Below are 21,090 nucleotides of genomic sequence, written 5' to 3' on the forward strand. Positions count from 1 at the left end.
ATTTAAGTTCATATCTCCACAGAAAGACTTACTGAGAATGATCCTTCCCTTCCTGCTTCATCTTCTCTTCCCTGAGTCACTAGATTCCCTGAGAAATGGTATCTGAGTCACCTGGTTGCCCCTGCCAGGAGCCTGAAAGTCATTCCTGACTCCTTCTCCAAGTCCTTCCCCTGTACATTCAAACAAGTGTTAAAGGCCCATGGAGTCTTCCTTCCTGTCATCTCTCAAGTTCATCCTCTCCTAGTCAGTCCCTCAGCTGTGGCCTTAGTTCAGGCCCTGAAATCCAAACCCTCTACATTATTATAGTGGGTTGCTAGTCCTTTTTCCCCCAGCAGCCAGGGCTGGCCTCTCTGAAATGCAAATCTGATCACGTTCCTGGTCTGCTTTGAATCTTTCAGTGGCTTTCCTCTAACTCTGGGATAAAGTCCAGCAATTCCTTAATAAGACATAAAGACTGTTCTTGAGTTTCTCTCTTGGGTGTTTCTCTTCCTCCCTCATTCTCTCCGGCCCTCCCTTCCCCTTGCCTGGCTGGGATATGTCCCTCTTGGCTATCTCTTATCATTCTTTAAAATTCAATAACTCCAAAGGTTGGGTTCTCCTCCCTGGGGCTCCCACAGTGCTTATTTCTTACCATATCACATTGTCCATCTGTCTGTTGGGTTGGCCCTCAGCCTTGGGGCTATATCATTTTTGTCCCTGCTTTCAGAGCAAAGCATCATTTACAAAGTGTAATTCTTGGCATAGTAGAAGGAGCGTAGATTTGGGTTGTACAAGGTATTCGTCATTCTGAGCTGTCAAAATTATTGGCATGAATTTGTTCATATTCCCTTCTTTTCCTTTTAATATCTGTGGAATCTATAGTGATGTTACACCTGTCACTCCTGATGTTGGTAACTTTTTTTTCCCCTAGTCTGGCTAGAAGTTCAGTTTTATTCATCTCAAAGAGTCAAGGTTTTTCATTGATATCTACTGTTTCTGTTTTATTTATTTAATTTTTAATTGAGATGTAATTGTCATATAACATTGCATTAGTTTTAGGTGTACAGCATACTGATTGGTGTGTATATATAATCACCACAATAAATGGTGACCAAATAAATAATCACTATACCAAGTCTTCCCAGGGTGGAGCTAATGGTAACGAACCTGCCTGCCATTGCAGGAGACCTAAAAGAGGCGAGTTTGATCCCTGAGTTGGGAAGATCCCCTGGAGGAGGTCAAATGGATGTTGGCAATTTGATCTCTGGTTCCTCTGCCTTTTCTAAATCCATCTTGTACATCTGGAAATTCTCAGTTCATGTACTGTTGAAGCCTAGCTTGAAGAATTAGCACAGTACGCTGCAAATACTAGTCTGCTGCTGCTGCTGCTAAGTCGCTTCAGTCGTGTCCGAGTCTTTGCGACCCCATAGACGGCAGCCCACCAGGCTCCCCCATCCCTGGGATTCTCCAGGCAAGAACACTGGAGTGGGTTGCCATTTCCTTCTCCAATGCATGAAAGTGAAAAGTGAAAGTGAAGTCGCTCAGTCGTGTGTGACCCTCAGCGACCCCATGGACTGCAGCCTTCCAGGCTCTCCATCCATGGGAGCCTCTTCCAGGCAAGAGTACTGGAGTGGGGTGCCATTGCCTTCTCTGAAATACTAGTCTAGATAACATCTATTTTCTTTTTTAGTGATTTTCACTCTCTTTTTTCTACTTTCTTTGGATTTTCACTTGTTCTTCAGTTTCTGATTTCTTAAGGTTGAAGCTGAGGTAGCTGATTTGAGGTCTTTCTTCTTTTCTAACATAGGCGTTTAGTGCTATAAAATTTCTCCTAAGTACTGCTTTCATGGCATTCCGTGAATCTTGATATGTTGTGTTTTCATTTTCATTCAGTTCAAAATACTTTGTAATTTCTTGTTTTATTTCTTTTTTGACCCATGGGTTATTTAGCAATAGTTATTTAGTTTCCAATCCCAAAGAAAGGCAGTGCCAAAAGACTGTTCAAACCATCATACAATTGCGCTCATTTCACATGCTAGTAAGCTAAGCTAAGCTAAGCTAAGTCACTTCAGTCGTGTCCGACTCTTTGTGACCCCATAGACGGCAGCCCACCAGGCTCCCCCGTCCCTGGGATTCTCCAGGCAAGAACACTGGAGTGGGTTGCCATTTCCTTCTCCAATGCATGAAAGTGAAAAGTGAAAGAGAAGTCGCTCAGTCGTGTCTGACCCTCAGCAACCCCATGGACAGCAGCCTTCCAGGCTCCTCCATCCATGGGATTTTCCAGGCAAGAGTACTGGAGTGGGGTGCCATGCTCAAAATTCTTCAAGCTAGGCTTCAACAGTACATGAACTGAGAATTTCCAGATGTACAAGGTGGATTTAGAAAAGGCAGAGAACCAGAGATCAAATTGCCAACATCCATTTGATCATAGAAAAAGCAAGAGAATTCCAGAAAAGTATCTATTTCTGCTTCATTGACTATACTAAAGCCTTAGACTGTGAGGATCACAACAACCTGTGGAAAATTCTTCAAGAGATGGGAATACCAGATCACCTTACCTGCCTCCTGAGAAACTTGTATGCAGATCAAGAAGCAGCAGTTAGAATTGGACATAGAACAACAAACTGGTTCAAGATTGGGAAAGAAAGTACATCAAGGCTGTATATTGTCACCCTGCTTATTTAACTTATATGCAGAGTATATCATGTGACGAGCTGGATGAATCCCAAGCTGAAATCAAGATCTCTGGGTGATGGGGAGGGAGATGGGAGAGAGGTTCAAGATGGAGGGGACATATGTACACCTATGGCTGATTCATGTTGACGTTTGACAGAAAACAACAAAATTCTCTAAAACAATTATCCTTCAATTAAAAAACAAATAGATTTAATTAAAAAAAGATTGCTGGCAGAAATATCTATAACCTCAGATATGCAGATGACACCACCCTGATGGCAGAAAGCAAAGAGGAACTAGAGCCTCTTGATGAAAATGAAAAAGGAGAGTGAAAAGTTGGCTTAAAACTCAACATTTGAAAAACTAAGATCATGGCAACCAGTCCCATCACTTCATGGCAAATAGATGGGAAAACATGGAAACAGTGACAGACTATTTTCTTGGGCTCCAGAATCACTGCAGATAGTGACTACAGCCATGAAATTAAAAGACACTTAACTCCTTGGAAGAAAAGCTATGACCCACCTAGACAGCATATGAAAAAGCATAGACATTACTTTGCCGACAAAGGTCCGTCTAGTCAAGGCTATGGTTTTTCCAGTGGTCATGTATGGATGTGAGTTGGACTATAAAGAAAGCTGAGCACTGAAGAATTGATGCTTTTGAACTGTGGTGTTGGAGAAGACTCTTGAGAGTCCCTGGGACTGCAAGGAGACCCAACCAGTCCATCCTAAAGGAAATTAATCCTGAACATTCATTGGAAGGACTGATGCTGAAGCTGAAACTCCAGTACTTTGGCCACCTGATTTGAAGAACTGACTCATTTGCAAAGACCCTGATGCAGGGCAAGATTGAAGGCAGGAGGAGAAGGGAATAACAGAGGATGAGATGGTTAGATGGTATCACCGACTTGATGGACATGAGTTTGAGCCAGCTGCATGAGTTGGTGATGGAAGGGAAGCCTGGTGTGCTGCAGTCCATGGGATCATATAGAGTCGGACACGACTGAGCAACTGAACTGACTGACATTTTCAAGATCGCATAGGGTCAATCAGAAAAAAACCTGGATTTGTTTCTACCAGTTACCAGAAATCTTAGGACTATATAGGCTCATATATTGTTAGAGCTAAAGGAAGACCTTAGGAAGGAACTGATCCATTCTTCTCATATCCTTGATGAGGAGTCTGAAGCCCTAAAAAGGGAAGGTCCTTGCTAAGTGACGTAACTTGGTCTTGGCAGAGTTAGATCACAGGACCCGGGTTGCGGTTCTGCGTAGTTAGGAGTTTCCCTAGGAAGTCGAATGGGCGTGGTCCAGGGGTAGGGCACCTGGCTTGGGTTCCTTTCCTGTTACCTCTAACCACGTGACCTTGAGCAATTTTGAACCTTTGCGACTTCCATTGCCTGTCTTCAAATTTTGCGTGGTCAGTCACTCAGTTGTGTCCGACTCTTTGTGATCCCATGAACTGAAGCCCTCCAGCCTCCTCTGTCCATGGGATTCTCCAGGCAAGAATACTGGAGCGGGTTGCCCTCCTCCAGGGCGTCTTCCTGACTCAGGGATTAAATCCACGTCTCCTATATCGGCAAGTGAATTCGTTACCACTAGTGCCACCGGGCCGAAGGCAAAGGATTGTTCTCCCGAACTAAGATGTTATGGTGTGGTCCGGTGTAAGGTGGTGGGTCATGGTGGGTTCTGAGGTCAGTATGTGCCCCTTCTAAAAGGATGGCTGCTCCTTGGCTCCACTCGATTGTTGCCAGACAGCAGTGTGGGCTGTGTTGCCAGATAATCTGCATTTTCAAAAGGAAGCCAGAAATCGGGACTTTTGTGTGAAATGTGCATTCAAATCAGATTTATGCATTAAGACATGGTACAACTAGGACAAGTCTGTGGGGTGTGCTGCTGCTGCTGCTGCTAAGTCACTTCAGTCGTGTCCAACTCTGTGCGACCCCATAGATGGCAGCTACCAGGCTCCCCCGTCCCTGGGATTCTCCAGGCAAGAACACTGGAGTGGATTGCCATTTCCTTCTCCAATGCATGAAAGTGAAAAGTGAAAGTGAAGTCGCTCAGTCGTATCCGACTCTTAGTGACCCCATGGACTGCAGCCTACCAGGCTCCTCCATCCATGGGACTTTCCAGGCAAAGTACTGGAGTGGGGTGCCATTGCCTTCTCCATCTGTGGGCTGTATGTGTGTGCAGTTTTAGCCTCTGATAATTGTTTAAAGGAAGTTCTGTGACCTGGTGCCATACAGGAAAGAGTCTGGCCTAAATCCCAGAACATAGGTTATCTGACTGTGGCCCTCAGTAACCAAGGGCAGATCACTTTCCTTCCTGGGATCTTAGGGCCCCAGGCTGGCCTTGAGTTCCCTTATCACAAGGAGGTAATTCCTGGATGCCTGCTGTTCGTGCGAAGTGAAACATCTCTTCTTCCTTCCCGAGTTGAAGCCAGCTTAAGCAGAGCCAGGGGAAGCCATCATCTGCCCTTTTGGGAACGAGGACAGAGCCACACAGGCCTTTGCACTATTCCCCTGGGTGAGCCCGAGTCCCCTTGGCCATTTCCTTTTCCTGCTATGGCCCTGGCCACTCAGACTGGCCCACTCTGGAATAATCTGTTGTTCTCTGTCACTTCCTTATATAGTCACAGGGAGGTCCTAGGCTCATTGTCCCTTAAACAAGACCCAGAACCCTTGGGTTTTGTGTGTGTGTGTCTGTATTTTTTTCAGCCATGCCATGTGGCATGTGGGATCTTAGTTCCCCAACCAGGGATTGACCTCAGCCAGGGATTACAGTGGAAGCACAGAGTCTTAATGACTGCCAGACAAGTCCTGGACCCTTTGATTTTAAAGTTCTAGGCATTCCAATGGGGATTAGTTAACATGGACAAAAAAAGTGGGCAGGTGACAGGAATTTGAGAAGCCTTACCAAGTTCTTATAGCTGTGGCCTCTAGGTCTTCTAGAAAAAGAGGGAAGGTCATTTTAGGTCTTGGAAAAGATCTGGAGGCCATTACAGAGTGAGAAGACAGAGGGCTCAGCCCACTGGCCTCAGAAGAAATGACTGGGTATTTTGGAGTGCCCCCTGCTCGCCTTATCTCAGTGCTGTTAGGGGCTCAGAGATGCAGATTCCACCCTTGAGAATCTTGTGGTCTAGTGAAGAGATGGGGCAGGCACAAGGAAAGAAGGCATTTATTCTTTAACTACAAACTCCCTAACTATGTAGAACTGTCATCCTAAATGCAGAGGGGCCGATTAAATGGTTATATTTTATCACTTGTACGTCTAGCAATTTAAAATCCACTAGAAATTTTTTTTTCTTTTTTTTTTTAGTCAGAGGCTTTTACTGCCTGCTTGCATGGATTACCAATTAGTCAAGAGTTTCTGGGCAGACTGAGCTGCCCCGTGGTGCCAGACTGCTGGCTTGGAGCCTCAGTTGGGTGAGGAGGCACAGAGGCACTCAGATCCCCAGACTCAGGCAGGAGCAGGCCAGCTGGAGCAGGGTCGACTTTCCTCCGTGGAGTAAAAACATGCCCTCTGCAGATAGGCTGCCTGGCACTGATCCCATGCTTGCCACTGCTTAACTATAACTCCAGCAGGCGATAAACTCGTTGAGCCTCGATTTCCTGATCCTGAGATGGGACACTGCTGTACCTACCTCATAAGCGTAGGGTTTTCTGGGGGGAGGCCAGTCAACACGTAAAGCGCAAGCTGTGGTGCCTGGCAGCCAAGCAGCCTCTCATGAGTGTTGGCTGCTGTTATGTATCTCTCGCTGGGCCACAGCTGTATACTCTTTCTTGAAGAGACATGCTGGGCTGGGGGAAGGATACGAAGATACAGAGCTCGTCAAAATTCGGGACACCGGCAAGGAGAGAGGGGAGCCGATGAGGGAAAAGTGGGCAAGATGGAGAGAATGCTCACAGTTGTCAAGCATTTCCTTTTCTTTTGTTAAACATGTTTGTTCGCACCAGTTCGCACCAGATCTTAGTTGCAGCACGGGGGATCTTCGCTCTTTCTTGCACCGCACTAACTCTTTGTTGTTGCGTGTGGGATCTAGTTCCCTGACCAGGGATTGAATCCTGACCCCTGTGTGGGGAGCGAGGAGTCTTAGCCACTGGACCACCAGGGAAGTCCTTCAAGTAGTTTCAAAGGGATTTGTCTTTCTTACCTGTCCTTGGGGTAGCCATATTGCTCCTGTTTATTAATGTTTGATGAAGAGGTGAAATAACTTACCCACGGCCAGGATTCTGACACCAAGCCCTGTGCTCTTTCCTCTGTGCCTCGGTGCTGATACAAGTCAACCAAGGTTGTTGATATTTGTGTTGGCTACATCATCAAGGTGGCTTGAAACTGTTTTTTTCCCAAGCTGTTTTTGGAGCGGAGGGCAGGGAGTCATAATGGTATTGATTCTTTTTCTGCTAAGATAGGCTCTGAGAAGTCCTGCAGTTAGTAATACCAGCGGTCAACATGGACTAAACATGTACACATGTCTGGCCCAGTGCCAGGAGCTTCACATACATGTCTCATTTTCATCCTCACAGTAACTGTGAGGTGAGTTTATTATTATCTGAGGATTAATGAGGTGGATTTGCTTAGGGTTTACTTGATAGTGGAGCTGAAACTCATAGCTGGACAACTGGGACTCCCTTAGTGACCATTGTAATTTGATGTGACCTTGCGTTTCCTGGGCTTATATGAACTTGTCTTATCTTCCTTTTACAGAACGTACATCCTGTGTGTTGTTTAAATGATTTTGGAGCAGTTTGTCATTCTGTTAGATTGTTAACTGAGTGGGGGCTTATTTCTTTCAGCTTTGTCCGTGTTAACAGATAAGAGGCTTTTTTTTCTTTCTGTCTAGCATTTTCCCTCACGAGGAGTGCTGTACTCCCTGTGTGTTTGCTGATGAAGTCAGCAGGGTTTCAGACTCTGCTTTCCTGGTCATACACAAGTACTTATTTTACCATCGCTAAATGGAGTGCATTAGCTCCAGGCCATGGAGAGCAAATTAGGGGAACTGGGAGATAGATCACAGAGAAGGAGGCTGCTCTGAAAAATGCCGTCTGCACCTCCAGCCTGAACGCTCCAGCTGTGGGGGGTAAACACAGCACGTCAGGGGCCGCAGTCCAAGGCTGCGGCGGGGTGAGGCCCTCTCTTCTGCAGGTGAGCCTGGGACGCTGAGTAACGGTGAGTGCAAGACCGACTGGGCTTAAAGGTGCTTTGTAGTTTGGAAGCCCTTCCTGTAGGTTCCTGCCACCTTTATACAGAATAGAAAACTGAGAGCCCAGCCCACCCCTGCCTTTTGAAGCTGCGGGCACCTGTTCTAGGGAATGTCCTCTGGAACAACAGCACCTCTTTTCCATTCTTTTTTTTCTTCCTTCTGGGGACTTAGGAAAGCATATTGGATAGCTTCCTGGTTCTTTTGTGCATTAAGTGTGAGCTTTTAATGGAGTTTGCAAGAGGGAGAGTTTGAGATTGGCTGAAAGAGCATTAGGAGACTGTTTTCCTAATGGCAAATGAACTGCTGGTTTATTTATAATGACTTACTTTGGAGATAACAGAGTTGAGGTGGTGGAAAGAGCCCTGGGCTGCAGACCGGGGTTCTAGTCCTGATTCTTCCTCTAACTCAACTGTGGGGTCCTGGCAGGCTGTGTCACCTTTTCTGGGCATCGTTTTTTCTCAGTTTCTAATGATATAGATTGGACTTTAGGGTCTCTGAGAGTCCTTCGGGCCCCTCAGCCTTTGAGGCTAAGATTGTAACTCTTATTTGGTCAGCATTTGGTGGGACGGCCAGTGCCGTGTGGTGCAAGGATGCGTGCAAATAGCCATCCCTCCAGGAGGATGGCTACTTTGACATTGGTGGACTTGTAGTTTTGACTTGGGTCTTTTCTTGCCCACATACACAGGGCAGATGACAGGCAACCCCAGCAAAGCAACTAGTGGCTTGAGGGCTGGGTGTGCTTCTCTTGGCTGAGGGTACCTTGAACGTATGAGGTTTACTCATGGGCAAAAAGAGCAGGGAGTGAGCATCTGACTAATTGCTGGAGGTGGGCAAGGCAGGGTTTCTGCAGCTTCACCAGCTCCCTGCCCACCAGTAGCCCTGCCATGACCGAGCTGCTGAGGGTTCTTCAGAATTCTCACTTAGCATTACGTGTGTGGCTACTGGTTTATGTTTGTGTTTTCTGTGTAGTTCATGCTGAGAGTGGGAAAGGACCAGCCCTCGCCTCCTCTCCCAGCTCTTGGACCTTCTGCTGCATGAATTCAGTTGTAGAATTTTGAGTCTTTGAAAGGACTCTAAACATCATCATTCATTCAGTGAGAGGCTATCACCGCACCCTCCTTCTCCCCAATGCCTGAATCTCAGTGTACTAATCTCAGTCATTAGTATACAGTTATGACATCTTAGCATCTGTTGAGATACCCTGGGCTAATGGCCCCAGTTCTGAATGCCCCCAGATCAGGGCAGGCAAACTTTCCCTCCTTGGCAACTCTTCAAAGAGAAGTCGTGTCTGCCTTTGTCGAGGAGAAAGGAACATCCCACCTGGTGGTTGTGTTGAACTGATGTGTTCTTTGAGAATGGTTTCTGTCCAGTCACTAACAGATGCCTTGCAGAAGGAGTTTCTTGTCCTGGGTGAATGTCTTTTCCACTGATCTCTGCTTCTTTGGGTATCTCTTCTGTATTTTTTCTTCAAATAGCTGTCTTTAGAGTGTCTAATGAAGCAACTGTCTGGAGACCAATGTTTATTTCAACATGGTTGGAGTTGTTTTTGCTTCAGCTTTCAGAGCCAATAAAGCTGGTTATTAGATTCTGTAATTGCTGCTGTAATTACTCTCTTGGAACCAGCAAAGGCATAATTAAATATGGAGATTCCAAAGACTATTTTTTTCCAGCTAAAAGCAGCCTTTTAAACTTCTGTTGGCCTGGGTTAGATTTCAGTCATTAAAGCATCGTGTTTATGAATGACATGGGGTGCGGGTTCTTTGGCAGAAAAGGGGTCTGTTTGGATACCTCTTCTTTGAACATTTGGTTTGGATGTTAACCTTGTTAACTCCCCGTACTTGTTTTTATCTTTTTTTCCCCTTTTACCCCAGTTTTATTGAGATATAATTGACATATAACATTATGTTATTTTTAGGTACACAACCCAATGATTTAATATATGTGTATATTGTGAAATAATTATCAAAATACACTTAGTTAACGTGCATCACCTCACATGATTACATTTTTTAAAACCTCGTAATGAGAACTCAGTACTTGTTTTTTTAACTCAGGAATTTGGAGAAGTATAAGTAAGGCAAGACATATGTAAAACATTGAGTCTGACCCTTTAGGCTTTGGCTGTATAGAAGCAAATTTTTGTGGTCAGCAATAAGCTTGGAGTGGAGATTGTTTACTTGAAGTGGAATGGTGTGCAGGAAGTGTGGCACGTTACTCATTTATTTCGCCCTGAGTTACACTTCACCACGTGCCACACGTTTAGACATGGGGCAGATGGTGAAGGAGGGCTGGGTCAAGTGCTGTGAATATTTATGTTTACACATAATCTTGCAGCCCAAAGGCTGGCCCCATGTCTCATTTCAAGGTTACTCTGCTGGTGAACCATGTATGGAGGGGGAAATTAATCACATACCCTTTCTTTTTAGGGTTGAGAAATAGAACAGGAGTTACATTGGGGTAAACAAATGGACTGTCTCTGCCAGAAACCATTCTGGAGATTTCTGTGCAAAGAGGTGGAGAGACCATGTGAACCCTGCAGGTTGGAGGGGGAGCCCTAGAGGCTTCTAGCTCAGAACCTTTTCCTCCTTTCAGGGCACACCTCTTGGCAAGGACAGAGGGGAAGGGCAAGCACTTGCCAAAGTTCCTGTTTCATGGGTCAGGACAAATGCAGGGAAAGAATCCTGCCAGATGACTGTTATCTTTTCTCTGTTGAATCAGAGGTTCACAGGAGATAAAATCCGGGTGTACCCTACATGAGGAACCTTGCGGAGAATATATGAAGAACTTAAAATAGATGAAATTGGAGATTCAGTTTAATATAATTAAGCATAGTGCATCCCAGGCGTTGTGCTGGCCGATGGCTTGTAAAGATGCGTAATAGAAACATTATTTCATTCATGGGGGTCTCTGGCTTACCCCCCTGATATGTTTGGGTATTTGCTTCCAGATGATTTATTGCCTGGGGGATTTTAGCAGTGGGGTGCAGATCAGAGAAATGGAAGACTGGCTTACAAGGGGTCCCTGCCAATTGAAAATGTATTAGAGAAAAAGTTAAAGCAGTTCTAAATATGCTGTGATGTTAACAGGGAAAGAATAAATTTGGTTTTAAAAGTCAGAACACAGCTGACTGTAAAATCACGGCTCCTACTGTACTCAGGACACTGAGAAACAGAGCAGATGTCATCTCGCTGTTTGTTCTTAAGAACCACCCCCGTTTTGCTTACCATCGTCCGGAGCCTGTGTGGGAAGCAGGGGCCTGGGGGGTTCACACGGGCCAGTGGTTGAGCCCTCTGCTCCTCTCATACAAGCCAGCTGACTTGGTTGAGCCACTCCACCTTTCTGATCTGTCTGATCTGTGCCCCAGGACTTTGTGGAAGGATTAAATGAGGAGGCGGATGGTATTACGCAGCAGGCGCTCAGAACACCTGTTGAATTTCAACTGATAAACAAGTTCTAGGCTGGGCTATGTGAGGGTGGTGAGGGTGGCTGAGGAGGGCCTGGGAAGGGGGCACGTATGGGGTGTTGACCTGAGAAAGTTTGAGAATCACTTGTTGATTGGGGTGAGTCTGAGCCAGTTTCAACACCAGGGAGTCAGGAGGAAGCAATGACAGGCCCTGACCTGGCATTGTACAACAGGACTCTCCCGGGGTATCGTCCCTGTGCCTCGATGGTCAGTGGCAAAGGGATCCGAACTTGGGTCTGGGGCTTCCAGAACATGGTTCAAGGCGAGCATCCAAGTCCATTGCCGGCCTCGTTAAACCACTCAGAGGCTTTGTCCTGCGGGCAGAGGGAGCGATTGAGGGTTCTTAAGCAAAGGAATGACATGATTGGATTTGTGTTCCCTCTTCTGTGATCCTACAGTTCCCTTGACACTCCCTACTAGACTGGACTGTGCTTCTGTGGCAAGGTCCTGCCCGGTTTGTTCAGTGGGGGGCATAGCAGTTAGCGTGGCAGCCCATGACTGTGGAGTTCCATACCTGGCTTAATCTACTCTCTGCCGACTACCACCTGGTAACCTGAGTTACCTCTCTGAACCTGTTTCCTCCTCTGATAAAGAGTGGTCTTTTCTACTTTAAAGGGTTGCTGTTGTGAGGTAATTACTTGGCAGGCGTGGCTTAGTACTAGCAGAAGGCGCAGGTGTTCAGTAAAGGGTCCTGGGGACGCCTAGATGTGACTGCAGGTTGAATTTCTTACCATCGTAGGCTGTTCTGACCATTCACACCAGGATCAGAGAAGTAACAAGTGGAATGGCTTTTCAGCTTTTAATGAGGCACATTTCATTGTTCTTTGGATTTTTTGCAGTGTTTCTTTAGCCTGCTTTATCCTTTGGCTGGAGGAATTTTCCTGGGGGTTTTGTCTGCTGCTTTTGGAAGAACTGTGGACTTAAGGATTGCTTACATGCAAACCAAGGCCCTTTTCCCTTGGCAGATGGTTTTCAGGGGGCAGTCCTAGGCTCACAGGGCACTTTAGTGAAAGGAGTACAGGACCAATTCAGGTGACATGTGGAGAAACCACAGCCCTGTTGGGGAGGTGATTAGCCGTGGCCAACAGCCTGCAGGGGGTGGCTCTGGTGCAGAGCTTGGGGACACAGTGGGCACAAGTGCACGAGTGTATGTGTCTACATATATATGTGAGGCTAGTGCTGTCCAGGCCAAGGCAGGTGCCAGGCAGCTTCCCTGACCCATCATTCCTTCTGCTTGAGTCTGTGCAGAGCTTCCTTCCTGAGCTTTATGCTCAGCTAAGATACTTTTCAGTGTAAAGAGGGGAACTAAAATAGTAAGGAGAGGGAAACCTGGGCTTTGAGTAGGGAGATGTGGTTTGGCCCTTGCTCTGCTACCAATTCGCCTTGATCAAAGTGCTCACCCTGACTGGATCTTAAAACAAGGTGATCGCTGCAGCCTTAACACGCTGGGAGGCCCAGAGAGGTGGTGGCATTGATTTGACCCAGTGGTCAGATTCTAGATGAGGCCCTGACAGGGAATTCTGTCTTTATTTCAGTTGCTCAGTCCTTTCTATGATAGAGAATGCTGTAGTTACCATCTTCAGGCATGGGGCCCTTGCTCTTGTTGAATACATTTCCAGAAGGAAATTACTGGGTCAGAGGGCAGGAACAGCATTATGGCTGTTGCTATGTGTTGCCATGTTACTTTTCAGAAGCACTATAACAATTTACAGTTGTGGGCTGTGTGTGAGATAGCATTTTAACCCCGAGTGATCCAGTATTTGCTATAGTCATTATTTATTATTTTGTAATTTAGTTGAGATAAAATGATACTTTAAAGCTGCTTTATAATAATTAGAGGGGTTTTGGGGGTGTCCACCATGTTAAATGCTGTGCTGAGTGTTTGCATATATGTTATCTCATTCATATCAACCTATCAGGGAGGTTCAGCAGCTCACTGAGGCTGAGAGCTGGGGTTTCAACCTAAGGCAGTTTGACTTCAAAGCAGTCTCTTGTTTGGGGTGCCTTCCATGCTTTGATTTATGTGTGTGGTTACCAGAGAGTGTGAACTTTGGCTTAGTGCCTGGCTGCATTTTGAAGAATGTGAATTTTTTATAGTTTTCTCAGCATATTGAATATGCTGTTTGTGGAGAAGACAGTATTAGCCCTCTGTTGTAGTGAAAGCAGAAACTGAAGTGCATCCATCCCAATTAGGAAGACAACTCAGTGAACTCTAGGATGCTGCCCTGTGTCCAGGCTCTCTGAAACTCTGTTTTCTTCCCCCAATGCAGCGGCACTCCAGGCCCTGAAGCGCAAGAAGAGGTATGAAAAGCAGCTGGCGCAGATCGACGGCACGCTGTCAACAATCGAGTTCCAGCGAGAGGCCCTGGAGAATGCCAACACCAACACCGAGGTGCTCAAGAACATGGGCTATGCCGCCAAGGCCATGAAGGCTGCCCACGACAACATGTACGTGGCACCCGCTGGTGGAGGGGGGCACACACGCGGAAGGGCAGTGCTGGCCGTGCAAGGCCTCAGTCCCAGACCCCTCCACTTATCCATTCAGGCACCCAAGTTTGTTCTAATTTTCATCTGTTCTGGAACTCTTCTGAAATGGATTATGGTGCCCCGCTACCCCTAGAAGCAGATCTGATGGAATGAAACTGTTTTCTGAGTAATTCAGGGCTATTGGAATGAATGTAGAGTTTTAACCTGGAAAGCTTTGGCTTCTTAGAAGGTTCTCTTACCCAGGCCTCTGATCATCTAGGTGGAGAAGTTTGTCCCAGGGAGGGGAGGTGACTTGCCCTGGGCTATGGGGGAACTTGAATAGAACTGGGATTAGAATCAGTTCCCGTGACTTTCTCCTGAAGCTGTCAGGGGCCCTGAAAGGTGTGGTACAGTTGAGGGCTTTAGCTCTTTCTCTTCCTGGGTCTGCTTTTGATGGAATTTTCCCTCCTCGTCACTCTTGGGCTTTGGCTCTCATATTGACAAGTGTTCTTGACCTCTGCATTACTTCCTTTATGTGGCTGCTCTCACGTCCTGTGGCCTAAGAAGCCAGATAACTGAGCTGTTACATTTGTAATTGAAGGCCAGGTTAACATTAAGCCCCAAATGAGGACTTCTTCCAAATAGAACAGAATTCGGCATTTGTTTTAGTGCTTGAACTTGGCATGATATATTTAGGGGTGCTGGGAGCCCCTTTTTGCTTCCTTTTGGTTCCTCAGCCATGCTCTAAAACAGGGGTTGGCAGAATGTGGCCTATGGGCCCCAGGCAAGTCCCCTGCTGCCAATTTCTGTGAATAAAATTTTGTTGAAACACAGTTGTGTCCCTTAATACATCCCGTCTGTGGCTGCTTTTGTGGCACACAGCAGGCTTGAATTTTTGCAACAGAGATCGTGTGGCCCACAGATTCTAAAACATTTATTACTTTTCAGCCCTTTACGGGAAAAGCTTGCTGATCCCTGCCCTAGAAGTGTGGGATTGCGGGAAAAGTAGCCTTCAGATAACTGAGCTACTGTCTGAGGGGATGTTCATCAGACTGAGCTTCCTGAGAGAGGTGCGTGTCCCCTTCGGGCCACGTTCTCCACAGCACAGCACCTCTTGGTGGATGCTGTGCTTGGAGATAACACGTGCGTATATGACGTTGACTGACTGTAAGTGCGCTGGCATCAGTGACAGCGCGTAGGCGATACCCTGCATTGTTTGCTTGTCCCCTGGGGCCTCGTGCAGGAGCCATAGTGGATTTGTGTAGATGGGAAGGGCTGGTCACGTTGCATGGTTCTGTTGTAGGATTTGTGATTTTACCTATTGCTGTGCAGAGTTGCCCTTGAACTTGAAGAGCTATTGATCCAGGAGTTCCCAAGTCCCACAGTCTCATCTTATGTGTTTACCAGCTTGCATGAGAGACTCACGATGGCATCTAACTTTGCCAGCTTTATTTCCTCAGGGTGTTAGACTGGGTGATGTCTAGGGATGCTTTTGTCCTCTTGATTCTGTGATTCTCTAGTTTAAAAGAGGGGGAAGAAGACAAAGACAAAAAAGGAATTCCACGAGACTTACCTGGTGGTCCAATGGTTAAGACTCCATGCTTCCACTGCAGGGGGCTTGGGTTTGATACCTGGTTGGGGAACTAAGATTCCACATGCCACTCAGCACAGCCAAAAAAAAAATGGAATTCCTCAGAGGGAGTGATTGGGGGGCTGGGGCTGGGCAGCAGATCCTTTTTTCTGCCTCACAGAGCCTGTGTACATAGACTTAACACAACACTCGTTTCATTTAAAGGGACATCGACAAAGTTGATGAGTTAATGCAGGACATTGCTGACCAGCAGGAACTTGCAGAAGAGATTTCAACAGCTATTTCAAAACCCGTAGGGTTTGGCGAAGAGTTTGACGAGGTGAGTGGTTTCATGCCGACCACACCAGCTTCTCAGCTGATGCCCGGGCTGCCTCTGATGTGCAGTTAAGTCCTCTCCGGCAGGGAGTGTGTGGTCTGGAAATCACCAGGTCTCCTCCCTCCAGAAACCTGAATGTAGACATAAGGTGTGGCATGCACCCTCCCAAATTCTGGGTTTTGAGGGATGCTTTCAGTTTTGGGGGGAGCTAAGGTGGAGTAAAGGGACCTTTGTCAGGACATCTCAGTAGACTTCAGGTCAATACTGGTTTCAGCAAGCAGTGACCCTGCACCCTTCCATGGTGGGCCCCTGGGCTCAGAGCAGGGGCAGCCGAGGTCACCGTGCCCTGAGGAATTTACAGGGTTCGCCCTCAGACAGCTCTGCTGGGAGATAAAGGTAAAACCAAGGAAGGAATGTTTGCAACTGATCCCTGAAGGATTCATCTGGAACTTGGTCAGCTACCAATTTCTGCCATAGCAATTGGAACCTTGAAGCTCTTAGGTTTTTAAAATACAGTTACAAGCTCTGTACCTCATTCTGCCTTAGATTTGAGTCCACTGAAGGTCAGGGCCTCTCCACCAAACCTAATTCTTTGTGCTGATTGCCGCCGTATAGCTGAGAAAGCAGCCTATAGCTCCCTTGGCTCCCAGCGCTAGAGTTTCCATGTTTTCAGACTGGAGTTCGATGGACTGCTGCTTCTGCTGCTAAGTCGCTTCAGTCGTGTCCGACTCTATGCGACCGCATAGACAGCAGCCCGCCAGGCTCCCCCATCCCTGGGATTCTCCAAGCAAGAACACTGGAGTGGGTTGCCATTTCCTTCTCCAATGCATGAAACTGAAAAGTGAAAGTGAAGTCGCTCAGTCGTGTCTGACTCTTAGCGACCCCATGGACTACAGCCCACCAGGCTCCTCTGTCCATGGGATTTTCCAGGCAAGAGTACTGGAGTGGGGTGCCATTGCAGTCAAGTTCATTTCAATTCAGCAGACATTCCTGAATATTCACTCAGTGCACCCAGTTCTGAGATAGAAATGAAAACATATGATCCCTTTTCTCAAGATGCTCCCTGCCTGGTGCAGGGACCCCACATAGACATCAGTAATTGCTCGATAGTGTGCTCTGTTCACCAGTAGAAGTGTGTTTAGGATGAGTCACAGAGTGTGCACTTGGAGTCCATCTGCCCTGACCTTCTCAGAAGGGATATGTGTCCCCTGAGCCGTCGAGTAGGAGGCACCACAGGAGGGGCTGGGGTTCCCCAGGGTGTCGCTCTCATTTTTGTGTTTGCGTTTCCCAGGATGAGCTCATGGCAGAATTAGAAGAACTAGAACAGGAGGAACTAGACAAGAATTTGCTGGAAATCAGTGGACCGGAAACAGTCCCTCTACCGAGTGTTCCCTCTATATCCCTACCATCAAAACCCGGTGAGTACTTCTTATCCATGGTCATGACACAGCCACGACCCAGGGGGTAGGTGATCCTGTGGTCAGTTGGCTTCAGTGTGGGTCCTGAGTTGCCCAGAGTTGAGAGCCAGGTGGCATCTGTTGTGACAGCCCTGAAGCCAGTGCCGCCCGCTCTCTCCTCCTCTCCTAACCTTGGCGCTGTTGGCATAGCCAAATCATTCTTTCAGTGGGGACTGGGAGGGAGCCTGTGCTGTGCCCTGTGGATGGTGAGCAGCACCTATGGCCTCTGCCCTCTAGATGCCAGTGGCATCCACCTCCCCAGGTTTTGACAACCAAACATGTCACTGGATTTTGCAAGATGTCTGGGGGCTGTGGGGTGGGGGAGGGGAGAAATCTCATCCAATTGAGAACCGCTATTTTAGAATTGCTTTCCCTGTTGTCACCAAACAAGGTGAGAGTTTACGTCCAGGACAGCGCTTTCTCCCCGTCTGGTATCTTGTGCAGTGCACAGCTGGGGCTCATAGGTAGCCGAAACAGCTTTGGGTTTTTTAGAGACCTCGTTTATAAATCCTTCATTTCCTTCTTTAAGCCCCTCCTCCCCCATTATTTTACCTTTGGGTAGAAGTATTCCACCCAGAACTTCTAGAAAAGGTGAAGCAGCTTGATTTGGCACGGAGAGAGAACCCAGGGAGCAGGATGTGACCAGGCTGTGTCCTCTCATCCTCCCATAGGTCAAGGGGAAGTGGATCCTCTGGTTGAGTCCGCTGCCCGGGGTGGGGTGCGGGTCTGAAAGCTGTCCGGCCAACTTCCTGTGGTGGAGAGGCGGCTTAGGCCCTTGAGGTGGAGAGGAGTGGCTTAGACTAGAGCTCTTCTGGGTTCTTCCCACTCTCCCCCATGTTGGATGCTCTGGCCGGAGGCCATGCGTGGATCCTAATGGACTCAGTGTTGAATCCTCCCCGTTTTGTCTGGCTCTGGTGTTGGGGAGGGGAGGTGCTGGAGAAGCTGTGCCTGGTTATCTGGAGTTCTGCGTTGCAGCTTTTAGGCACAGAGAGGCAGTCTGCTGATAGCCTGGAGACGCGGCGGGCTGCACGGGCAGGGCTGTTTTGTAGACACGGGGTAGCACAGCCCTGGCATCCAGCCAGAACGTGTGGAGAACACAGCGACCAGCCTTCCTAAACAGCCTTGTCTGTCTTCACACAGCCAAGAAGAAGGAAGAGGAAGACGACGACATGAAGGAATTGGAGACCTGGGCTGGAACCATTTAACCGGTCCAGTGCGGGCTGAGCCCAGACAGACTCTGGTGGCCTGCGCAGCGGGCAGGCGCGTGTGTGTGCGGGGCAGGCCGGACGTGGTGCAGGCAGGTTCCATCGCTCTCACATCTCCCTCCAAAGCAGTAGGGCCGCATCACTGCTCACTCCGCATAGCATGGTCTGCACCCAGCGGGACAGGCAGGGGGGAGGGAGTGGGGTGGGGTGGGTGGGAGGTGCCTGCTGTTTATAATGTTGAATTTCTGTAAAATAAACTGTATTTGAAAATCCAACATTGAGCTTCTGGACTACGCTAACTCCACTGCTGAACCTCAATGGCAAGGGTCGACCGTTTGCAGTCAAAATGACCTGAAAATGTAGCCTCTGTCCTTTTAAGTCAGCTAACTTGTCGCACATCTCTTTGTAAGACGTGTATGGTACTGGCAGAAGAGTCGTTTTTTAAAAGCCATAGGCTTTTCCTTGTCCTTAGCTGTAATAATGCATCTATTTTGGTTTCCTCGAGAGCTGTATTTCTGTCCATCACCTGTGTACTGGCCCCTGTGTTCCCCACCCTGGCCCACTCCTCACTCCCACCCCCCTGGTCTTTCTGGAGTTTGTGACACTGATTTGAAATGGATGGTGTTCTCTTGAGAGTGTGTGAGATTGTTTGAGTTAAATTCCAGCTATACATTTTTCTAACATAGCTCTAAGGTCCTTGTTGCTGTTTGTGATAACTGATAGATAACCCATTGGAAACATGTGCATACATTTATATTCAGATGAAATTATGGTTTGCACTGTCTATTAAATATCTCGATTAATTTTCATACTTTGCCTTTGTGTTTAATCAATCGATCATTGGCTTTGGGAGGTGACCCTTTCCAGGCCAGTGTGGTGTCCAGGGGAGTCTGGAAACATGGAAGACCCAAGCATGATGTGTATCAACAATCTGAACTGAGAGCAGAGTGTGTCTTACTGGAAACATGTTTAGGTTCCAGAAGCCCTCACCTTGTTTGGGGACCCCCTGGGCACAGTTCAGGAGTAGTTGGTGCTTGTGGGGCTCCAGGATCTTCTCTAGTTCTTCTCTGTCACGTCCATGGGCAGTGCCCGCAGGACCACAGACCCTCCACCTGTTGGAAGCATTGGTGTGCCCACTGACGAGGCCCATCTCTGAAGAAAATAGCCTTTCCTGTGGGGTGGAAGGTGTAGGGCAGTGACCGAGAATTGAGGACACATGCTAGTCTCAGGTCCGCTATGACCTGCCCTGTGATTTTGACCTGGCCTCTTCCACTGTTTCTGGTCTTCTGTAGTCTTACGCTGTCGTAAAAATCTGATGAAGGGCTTCCCTGATGGCTCAGTGGTAAAGAATCCACCTGCCAATGCGGGAAACACGGGTTCAATCCTTGGTCCGGGAAAATCCCACATGCTGCGGAGCAACTAAGCCTGTGCACCACAACTATTGAGTCTGTGCTCTAGAGCCCATGCTCCGCAACGAGGGAAGCCACCGCCATGAGAAGTCTGCACACCGCAGCTAGAGAGTAGCCCCCGGCTCGCCCCAGCTAGAGAAAAGCCCATGCAGCAATGAAGACCCAGCCCAGCCAAAAATCAATCAATCAAAAAAAAAAAGAATCTGATAAACACTATGGACCCTATCCTTCAAAAATTTTGATCTATGCACATTAATCCTTTATTCTGCATGCAAATTGGCAGAGTCAAAAGGATCCCCTTCCAGTGCCCATCCCTACACCTTTTGAGATTAAAACCAACCTGATAAACAAGGTCCTGCATATAACACAGGGATATCTGCATAGCATATACTATATAGCACATGCAGTATATATATGTATAGGATATACTGGGTAGCACAGTATCCTTGGGTAAACTATAATGGAAAAGACTATAAAAAAATGTATATATGTGTGTGAATGAATCACTTTACTGCAGAGCAGAAATTTACACAACATTGTAAATCAACTATACTTCAATTTAAAAAAATTTTTTAAATGTCATTAAAAACCCCAACCTGAGTTCACAGTTAAACATGCCATTGCTCACCGGGTGCCCTGTGGCAAGCTGCCCACCTGTCCTGAATGTCATTTTCCCGCCTGTGAAACAGCCAGGCCGGACCAGATCATTTCAGATGTCCCGTCTGCGAAGCTGTTCCTGCCCTGCTCCTCACCCTTCACTGCTCCTCCACCCAAGCCGCCACACTTAGAATCGGGACTTCACCACGGTGGCTTGAAGATTTATGGCTCAAGTGGATGTTGCCTGCGGTGTTCTCAGAGGTTCTTTCCACCTTAAGAATCTAATGGCAGTGTTTGCTGCCAGATTTCCCCTTCTCAGCTGCAGTTGGTGTTTGGCAGGCATCATCTGGTGTGGGACATGCACAGTGGACATTACACTTTTCTCATCAGCTGCTTCAGGGGCGTCTCACCCTGGGATTTGGAGAGGGGAGCTGGCAGACCCAAGCATCCAGCTCTGGCAGGCCTGCAGCTAATTCCTGGGCAGTGTCTGGGGCCCCTGTGAGAAACAGCTGCTTATTCCTACTTGATGTGGGCTTTGTGCCAGGCCTGTGGGATGCTGTGATGAGTAATGCCCAGCCTCCTTCCTGCTCTCTGGAGGTTCTCAGGACGGAGAGAGAAGTGACTGTGTCAGGATTCCTTGGCTATAAGCTCCAGAAGATTTCAACTGGTACAAACAGTAAAGACATTGACTTAACCATTCAAAACTTACTCAACAAAAGTGCACAGG

The 21,090-nt window shown here is 47.5% G+C and overlaps 1 protein-coding gene across 1 annotated transcript in view; it reads left to right on the top strand.

Annotated features, from left to right (window-relative positions):
• CHMP4B (charged multivesicular body protein 4B) overlaps window positions 1–19,166 on the top strand; it is a 46,534-nt gene extending 27,368 nt beyond the window's left edge. Inside the window, exons 2-5 of the mRNA XM_055544798.1 lie at window positions 13,593–13,770; window positions 15,584–15,698; window positions 16,987–17,113; window positions 18,293–19,166. Of these exons, the coding sequence (XP_055400773.1) occupies window positions 13,593–13,770; window positions 15,584–15,698; window positions 16,987–17,113; window positions 18,293–18,357 (485 nt within the window). The 3' untranslated portion in view covers window positions 18,358–19,166. The remainder of the gene's footprint in view (window positions 1–13,592; window positions 13,771–15,583; window positions 15,699–16,986; window positions 17,114–18,292) is intronic.
• Window positions 19,167–21,090: the final 1,924 nt, after the last annotated feature.

The sequence above is a fragment of the Bubalus kerabau genome, chromosome 13 (assembly GCF_029407905.1).
Source record: "Bubalus kerabau isolate K-KA32 ecotype Philippines breed swamp buffalo chromosome 13, PCC_UOA_SB_1v2, whole genome shotgun sequence".
Taxonomy (NCBI): domain Eukaryota; kingdom Metazoa; phylum Chordata; class Mammalia; order Artiodactyla; family Bovidae; genus Bubalus; species Bubalus kerabau.